The 9,273-nt window shown below is 45.4% G+C and overlaps 1 protein-coding gene across 2 annotated transcripts in view; it reads left to right on the forward strand.

Annotated features, from left to right (window-relative positions):
• Nucleotides 1-8,788, forward strand: part of Cryl1 (crystallin lambda 1) — a 170,685-nt gene extending 161,897 nt beyond the window's left edge. The window contains exons 6-9 of one of the 2 annotated variants that reach the window (XM_023699190.1): nt 3,834-3,939; nt 7,762-7,868; nt 8,225-8,323; nt 8,421-8,788. In XM_023699190.1, the coding sequence (XP_023554958.1) occupies nt 3,834-3,939; nt 7,762-7,868; nt 8,225-8,323; nt 8,421-8,447 (339 nt within the window). In that variant the 3' untranslated portion in view covers nt 8,448-8,788. Of the gene's footprint in view, nt 1-3,833; nt 3,940-7,761; nt 7,869-8,224 lie in introns of both variants that reach the window. The other variant, XM_004639372.3, reaches the window with a different exon arrangement.
• Nucleotides 8,789-9,273: the final 485 nt, after the last annotated feature.

The following is a 9,273-nucleotide window of genomic DNA, read 5'->3' on the forward strand; positions in this document are numbered from 1 at the left end:
AAGGGACTTGAGCATCTATGTGGGGAGGAGGTGTCCTGTAACTGCCCCCCACAGATGCCAGGGACAGATGGATGGATGGATGGATGGATGGGTGGATAGACAGATAGATAGATGGAGGATAGGTTTATGTGTTTGTGTGAATGTGTGTTTGAGTAAGTATATGTGCATCCTACTATATCCTTAAACTTTTAATTATATAGAAATTGAGTGTTTCATTTACTATGTTGAGTTTTCTTCTTATTTCATGGAGGATTGCCTTCTGGACCCATGGTCTGGGCTTTTATTCCAAGTGTCCCAGGTGCCAAGCATGTCCTCCAGGCAGTGCATATGTGTCAGCTGATGCAGTGAGTCACAGGCTTTAAGAAAGGAGAAGCCAGTAACTTTTCAATGGAGGGGATTCCTTACCACTCTCTCTGGGCCCTCCTTGTCCCGTCATTTCTCAGGACATGGTACAAAGGCAGGTTTTGAACTAACAGTGATTTTAGTGTTCGTTGCTCTGTAGGAGTTTTGGGGAATCTTTTAACCACTTGGGGTTTTTCTTTTGTACCTGCCACTTGAGAATTTTACTACAAAATGGAGAGGGTGCTGATAGCTGTTCTGATAAATGTTAAAACGAGCCTCAGGTCAGGTTGCATTCCTCCAACATCCATTTTCCAGGAATCATTTGTCAGTTCAGTGCTTCAACATTAGCACTTGTTTCCGTCTATTCTGTATCAGTTTTTTATTGTAATTATTATGATAATTTCAGGCCACAGATGTCACAAAGCTCTGGGTTAAATTGTGCTCTGAAGTAAAACTGAGCTTAGTACATCCTAAACGTGAAACCTTTTGTTCAGCGCTAAGTGCAGCAGGGAGAAATTCCAGTGTCCACTTCAGCCATGTGAAATTTTAGTCAGCAAAGAACTGAACTCAACCGCTTTACTTGAGATCATTTTCTTGCTCTAGATTTAACTTCTTGGTAAAAGCATGAGCTTTGAGAAATCTACTTTACAAGTCCCAAATTGGGCAGGAAAGAGTAAGGAAGCAAGGACACAGGAACATTCTTTTCGTTTCTAGCTTGTTCCACTGGGGAACAGTGACTGATAAATAGTAGAGAGCTCTCCTGTAGATGAAGTAGGAAGGAGAGGAGAACATCTAGGAATTGTCCCTCTCAAGCTGTAGCCTGGTGCTATAAGTGCAGATGGTGTGAATCAAAAGTTCTCTTGAGCTGGGGGTATTGCTGGGTGGTAGAGTGCTTACCTCACATAAGTGGAACCTTGAGTTCAATCTCTTAGCAAAACAAAATAAAACTGAACTACTCTGGGTGGCTCACCTTTTGTGTGTTTTGAAATCCCTTTAACATCAGCTCTAAAAATACTAAATCAAGCCAAGTGAAATAGCATTATAAATACAGTGTGGCTTCCATATTCACATCCTTCACAGTTTGAAAGCTAAAATGAAAACTTGAGCTTTGGGGAGTGTTGATCTGGAAGCCAGTACTGAATTAGAGTCAGAAGAGCCTGCCTGACCTCCTCTGAGCACATCGTGAGCCCATAGGGTATGAGAGCCCATGGCTCAGGCCTGCTGGCGTGGAGGAGAGAGCTCCAGAGCCAGCTCCCTGCCCTGAGTGCTTGACAAGTAGGGGAGGCAGCTGGGGGTGACACTTCCCCATCTGACTAGTTTCCCAGTAGCATGCAAGCATTACTGTGGGCTTACACTGAATTATTTCCTCCTCAGCCCCCTCTTTGCAGCTTTGTTATCAAAGGTGAAATGAGGGCGTACTTGTCAGCATTTGAGTAAACTGAGCACATTATTTTGCTCTCCTTAGCAGTCCAAATGAACAGATGTGGGAAACCCAAAGAGATACAATTACACGCTGCCAGGTCTGCAGAATTTTGCAAAAATGAGGACACTGCATCACCTATGTTGGAAAAGACTCAGAGCAGTGGGAACTCTTCTGCACATGGCACTGGAGGCATTGATCATGGTGCAGCAGCTCAGCATTATCTAACAAAGGGGAAGAGGAAGCATTTGCAGCTGTAGGCTCCAAGGGTTCTACTCTGATGGAGTCAAAGCCATGTGCTGTCCCTTTCCAACTCTTCCTCCTTCCCTCTTTTTTTTCTCTCTGTGCTCAGATGGAACTCAGGGCCTTATGCATGCTAGACAAGTGATCCAATACTGAGCTACACCCCAACTCTTGGTCCCTCTTAAAAGCACAGTATTGGGGAACATAAACAAATAATATGATCCCATGATTCCATCAACTAGATTAGAAATGGGCAAAAAGCAAACTCTCCTGTTAAGGAATGTAAATATAGTTAGTCAATCTCAAGATCCAAGAGTTGCTATTACCGAAGTCAAGGTGTTTATCTTCTGGGAGGAGAGGCAATGTGCAGTGGGGAAGATGAGTGTCTGCTTTGTAATCACTCTCTGCACTGTGTGGTTTGTGCATGTCTTTGTGTGTCTGTATCTCACACACACCCAATGAGATGGAAAGTGGTTTTTTACAGTTGCTCAGTCAGATATGGCTCATACTTGGCAGTGTTTGGTCTTCGTCTTGGTTTTTAGGAACCATCCTCTCAAACTTGCCTCACCACAAGGATGACTCAGGTGAGCTAGGTTTGTCCAGGTCGCATATATCCCTGAGAGCACCTTTGTGTCCCTCAGCATGGTGGTAGGTGTCACAAGCCCCTTCTCTCCCCTCTCCTCAGGGACCTCTTTGGCTGCATTGAAGTCCCAGGAGACCAGGACAGCAGGGGGAGCTCCAGCTCTCCAGGGCCCAGCCTCCAGAAAGGCAGGGCCACTTTGTGGGGAGGAGGACCGGCCTTTGACTGGTTATAGAGTAAGATGCTAGACAGCCCTTCAGGGAGAGGCAGAGGACCTACTCTGACCCATCATGTATCTTGTGATCCTCACCTGAGCCCCTCCCTAGGAGCTGGATAATGAGATGTGGCTGTACCTCTGCAGAGGAGACCCCAGGGTCGTGGCAAGTGGCTACCAGGACTACCAGGGCTGCCAGTGGTTAGTGGCCTCTCCACTAACCCTGCAGTGCTCTCTGTGGCAGAAACCACTGGGGAAGAAGAAATGGATTCTGTTGTAAGGCTATAGGCCTGGGGGAAATATTTCAGGTCCTTCCCAGCCTCTTGACTGTCCATGTATCCCCCACATGCCAAGAGCAGAGTCCTTGGATAGAGTGAGCCTCCTTCCTTGTGCATTGCTGCTGCTACTTCCCAAGGCCATTGTGCAAAGCTGAGAGCAGGCCAGGAAACAGACATTGGCTTGGAAGGCTGAGCTAAGCACAGAGCAGCTTCTCTTTTTTCTTACAGAAGCTGCTCGGCCCTCACCTTGGAAGACACAGCCATGGCTTTAAGCTACATTCCATCAAAGAATTAAGCATTTCTTACGCACTCATTAATAGTGGAACAAGGCAAGGCATGCAGATAGGTGAAGCTGTGAATACCTTCCAGGTCCCTGGATGACACAGATCTTGCTCCCTGCTTCCTAGAACAACCTCCAGAAAGCCTTCTCCCTTCTCTGCTGCTCTGTCCTTACTCTTCCCTTACCCTTTGGCCTCTCTACTTCTGAGGCTCCAAATAGCCACATGCTGGAAGGTGAGGACAGACAGAGGAGGCAGGTGCAGATCAACTGCAGATTTGGAAAAGATGACTATTTGACCATTTCGCAGAGTATTCTGTTCTCAGGATCCATGTATGTATGATGGTTTTGTTGTGCAAAATTTGATCAAATTACACTAGTTAGTGCCTTGAGTAGTATTTGGGGGCTATTGCTCCAGAGAACATAAGAAACCGCCTTTCCAGAGAGCTTATCTGTGTGCTGCCCCTTTCCCCACATAGGGAGGAATCCTGTCTCCCAATGATCTGGACCTCGTCATGTCTGATGGATTAGGCATGCGATATGCGTTCATTGGACCCCTGGAAACCATGCACCTCAATGCAGAAGGTATGTGTGCGGGTAGGGCTGGGAGCCTATGCTGTTGAGTATTTTTCTGGATTTTGTGAACAGCTGAAATTTGCCCCCTCATTTTAACTACTGAATAAAAATGGCAGCATCTGTAAGAGACAATGAGCAGCTTGGGAAATTCACAGGTACAGACCAGGACACAAAGCACTGTACACTGAGGTATAAGCCCACCAGGCCTCCATGACCCATGGGCTCTGTGTGGAGACAGGCTGTGATGGGGACTCTTCTGCACTTCCTCCTGCATGGCAGAAGAAAAAGTGCTGTTTCCCTGGAGAAGGCGATGCGGTTACTTAGAGGCAAGAAGTAAGAAAAAAGAGGAACAGGTGTGAAAACTCAGCCCTCTGCTGGAGGGCTGCTAAACATGAGTAGCCTGGAAATGTGCCGTGCTCCAGCCATAGGTCTCCCTTGCAGAAGGCCTGGAGGCTGTGGGGCCAGGGCTCCCACAGAGCGGGAGCTGGTGCTGGTGTGGGGGGCTGGGACACTGATATTCATCCTGGAGCTGAGCTCAGAAACCTGGGAGGCTACACAAGTAACTAACAGATAACATAAGCACAAGGGTGGAACTCTATCTGCCAGACTTCAGCTGATGTAAAAAGACTTCATGTGTGAAACAACCAATAAAACCAAAATAAATTAAAGCCAACCAAATTAAAATATATCCAAGACGTTATGTATCAAAATCTTGACAGATGCCACCTAGATGTATAGCTGCCTTTTAGTATTAAAATGATAGGTAATATCCTTTTGCATTGTCATAAATTTCTGCAATTACTATATGTAACTTGAATGGTGACATCATTTACTGGTAAAACATAGGTAAAAAGATAAAGGGAATATTGTGTCTATTTCCATGGTCTACATTTAACCATGAACATTAATGAAAGACTTGAAAATGGAGGCAGATGAGTTTGGGCTCCTCAGTGCATGCAGGAAGAACTTTCTATTAACTGGAGCCTGTCTGGGATGCCCGAGGTTGTGAGTGGGTATGCTGAGGAGTGTGTTTAGGTGTTGCGAGGAAACTCCTGCCATAAAGTGTCAGAGGGGTGAGGACCTCTGGGAGTCTGTTTGACTTCAGCTCTTTAATTCCTTGACACTGGTAATAGTCCAGTCAATTTTCACGGCAGTAGTTAATGAAATACTTGCCAGTGAGCAACTCAAGGCAGTTTACTGGGCGTGTTCTTGCACATGGTGGGTACACATAAGATTTTGTGAAGAGATGTAGCTGGTGTGAGCATTCCTTAAAGTGGAATGTTGCCAAGAGTAGCTGAAGGGCAAAGAGAGGAATCCCCTGGCCACCGACACCCCACCTTTACAGGAAAGTGTCCATTGGCTGCAGGAACCCAGAGGCCCATATGCAAGTGAAGCAAGATATTTTAAAACTATCATTAATATAGTCTTGGATAATTTCAAGCTTTTTTCAATCAGATCTCGTAAATGGTGAAGATATTTAAGCATTTGAAATGTGTACAAACACTGCCTGATAGCTACATATTTTTCTTTCTTTTTTCTTGAGAAAAATAAGATAATTGAGGTATCATGAGAAATCGAGAGGGAGAGAACTGAGAACAACTTTGAGTCTCAAACAAATAGAAATAGAAACCAGTGACACCAGAAACCAGAATCAAGTAGGGTGGCAGACAGGAAGGAGGCCTATAACAATTTTTCAAACAAAGCCGATACGATAAGAAAACCTAATTGCCTTAATATGATAATAGGGGACGGATGTAGTTTTCAACTTCAGAGCATTCCAGAGCCCAGAGTTAGACAGTTATAAGATCTGGCTGGGAACCAGTGGAAATGCCCATTATTCTTCACAATGTCGCCCAGAATATATCAAGATTGGAGGAGAGCTTTTGTTTTTGCAGATATTGTTTTCATAGTCAAGCCTCTCCGGTGAAGGGGACTCTTTAGTCCTAGAGGCTGCTATTTATCTACAACTATAGCACATATTTTAGGATTTGTTTTTAATCTAATAAAATAGTACTTGAAAAACAGGGCAGTGTGCTTACTCTGCCATTTGGGCCACTTTTTAAAGGAATTACCCATGAAGGACCGGTTCTTGGCTTTCATTGTCCTTTTGGCCTCTGGAACCAGTCCACCAGGTCCCTGTTCCAGCTTTCCCCCTTTATGAGCTGTATAACCTTGGGCCAATATTCACCTCAGTTTGCCCACCTGTAAAATGGGGATGACAACAGTACTCACCTCCTAAGGCTTGTGTGATGTTAGCCGGTTTGTTGGCATAGATTACATTCGTAATAGATGTCCTCATAGAGTTTTGCCTTAATTTATTGTTCTTCTATGTTTTTGTTTATAACTGGTATGTTTGTTTACTTTTAAAAATTTTTCCCAAAAGATTCACATGTGTAGGAGCAAGAAGTGTAGACAGACTAAGGCTTTTCTTGCTATGCACTAGGGAAATTTCAGCGTTTAGTATGTGGTTTACCTGTCTGGTATGCCTCTTTGATGAGGTCACTTCTCTCAGTGAAAGGGTATCTCAAAATTTACCTCCAGGTGAAGAGGTTGTCACTCTTTTGTTTTTCCTGGTACGGGGAACTGAACTGAGAATCTTGCACTTGCCAGGCCAGCACTTGTGCCGCATAGCTATCTCCCTGGCCCTGTTGTTACTCTTATGTGTAGGCACTTATCTTTTTTGTTTAATTGCGGCCTGGTAGGTTTGGATCATTTATGTGAAGCTGCCATTTATTTGTCAGAATGAGAAGCCACACAGACAGAGTGGGATGTGGCGGGAGAAGGCTCCTCTCTGCTGATTCTGCCTCCCTGTCCTGGCCACATCTTCCCTTAGGTTTAGAATTTGATCCTGAAGAGGGAGGGACTAGATAGTGGTACTCTGAGACTCCAGGCCTTTTTGATCTGATTTCCTAAATTCTGTGCATCCCTGTCTCTTATGGCACATGAGTTCCTGTAGGTGTGGATTCAGACCCTGATCTGAACAGAACCAGAATATGTGTCTCCCTGTGGGTATAAGCCTGGTGCTGTTTGGTGGGTGTTCTCCTAGGGAGTCTGATGCTGCTCCACAAATGTGACCCAAGAAGAGTTTCTGCCTGTGCATTCTGGGTACCTGTAGGCTTAGGGTACTTCTCCTCTTCTCCCTGGGGCCTCACAGTTGAAGAATCCTAAATTAATCCCAAGTTAAATATGGCACTTAAGCTGAATCATATGGCATTGCCGCTCACAGGACTCCTAAGAGGGCCTGGGTGGTTCTGCCTCCCCAAGGGGCATACATAGCCACTGCTTATTTTCCACTTCCTCCTCCTATGGTGTGGAATTGGAATGTCTTCCAAGTGTCTATATGGGGCTTTGGTCACTGGCTCACAGTATTAGAAGGTAGTGAAAGCTTTAGAGGGGGCCTAGCGGAAGAATGTTAAAGGGTGACCCTTGAAAGGGTGTTGGGACCCCAGCCCCTTCCTGTATCCCCTTGCTTCCTGGCTGCCATGAGGTAAGCAACTTAGCTCCACCATGGACTCCCCACCATGATTATTAGCCCAAAGCAACAGTATGTGAACACAGGCTGGCCAGGTGTCCATGAAATGCCTGGATGGAGGCAATATCCCAGGACCAAGGGGCACGGTACTTTTCAGGGCCCCAAAGTTAGAGAAAGAATGAATAGTGTCTAAATGGAATTCCTTCTTGCTTCAGGCCAGTAGGCAACATATCTCCCCCCTTTCTCTGGAGCAGACCAGAGATAACGCATCTGGGGCAAAGCCCTCTGAATCAGTGTCTCAGTTTGGATTACACATGTCCTCACAGATGCAATAAATTATTCTTTTCATGCCATTTCAGGTATGGTGAACTACTGTGACAGGTACAGTGAAGGGATGAAACGCGTCCTGAAGACTTTTGGGCCCATTCCAGAGTTTTCTGGGGCAACAGTTGAGAAAGTTAACCAGGTATGTGTACTCACTGCTGAGGAACATGCTGGCTGTCAGTCTCCCCTCTGCCACTTGCCAATGGGACTCTGTCTGCATGGGGAGTCTTGGCCCTCAATTTTGGTGGCTTTTTCCTGACTTTGACCATAGTCACATGCAGGTCACCAGCTGACCTTATAAGCAGTGTGACCTGTGAGCAGAAGCTTACCTTATTCCCCAAGTCTCTTAACATTTGGAAAGCATGTGCACTTGAGGGTTTCCTGTTCCTTGGGCCTTTGAAAGCAATGTAGAAATAGTTGGCATGAGTAGGAACCACAGGTACACTCCTGGCAAGTTATTTCCTCTAATGCTTCCCTTCCCTTCCTTTCTTTCTCCAGGCTATGTGCAGAAAGGTCCCGGATGACCCAGGGCACTTAGCAGCCAGAAGGCAATGGAGGGATGACTGCCTCATGAGACTTGCCAAACTAAAGAGCCAGGTGCAGCCCCAGTAAATGTTTTGTCACACTACTGTCACTCCAACATTGAAGTCCTATTTGGGAAAGTTGAAGATACTTGATTCATGTCTCTTAGCAGAGAGCAACCCAAGGATGCATGGCCTGAAGATTCAGAGCCTTCCTTCCCTTTGTGCAACTGCTGAAATTGGCAGAGGCTGGGTCCCCTCGCCATCTCGGGCACTACCCTGGGGTCACAGTAGCACTTGGGTTTGATTTCTTGCCACCTGGGCAAATAATCTAAAGATTTTAATCTTTTTTGTGTGATTACACATGGCTACATTTTATAGTCAGTGATTGTAACTTCCTGTTATTGTAATCGGTAGCAAAAATATTTTTGTAATCAATTTTCTGATCTCTTTCTGATTACGCTAGCTCTGCATTTATGAGGCAGTTATCTTAATTTTAAAATCCTTACTCTGAATAAAAGTTCTTAGTTCCATAAAGACATTTTTTTCCTTCTATTCTTCCTGAGAATAGCAGCAGCACTCAATTCTGTTTATTGGCCTGCTCTAGAGTGATTGATGAATAACAAGCAAATGTTTTGTTCTGGGTCCTTTGTTGTCCAGCAAAAATCCTCCAGTTTGGCCCAGTACTTTCCAAAGTTGGTTCTATGGTGCCCCATGACTGTTTGCCTTTAAGGACCTCCATGCCTGTGGTAAATCAAGGACTGCAGAGTTCTCTAGGAAAGATCCCTATTCAACCCATCATATTCCATTACCTCCTTTTACAGGGGGTCTTTTCTAGTGTTGGCTCCCAGAATACAGGGAACTAGCAGTTCCCACTTCTCCCACTCATGCAGCCACACACATCGTAGTGACTTTGAGTACCAGATGCTTCCATGGGCCTCTAGGCCTCACAGTTTAGGTGGCTGGCATCCCAGCTTCACCCAGAGGGAGCTGCCTTTCCTCCAGGCTCTCCTGGTGCTGGAAGCA

This window comes from Octodon degus, unplaced genomic scaffold, assembly GCF_000260255.1.
Source record: "Octodon degus isolate 3935 unplaced genomic scaffold, OctDeg1.0 scaffold00111, whole genome shotgun sequence".
Classification (NCBI taxonomy): domain Eukaryota; kingdom Metazoa; phylum Chordata; class Mammalia; order Rodentia; family Octodontidae; genus Octodon; species Octodon degus.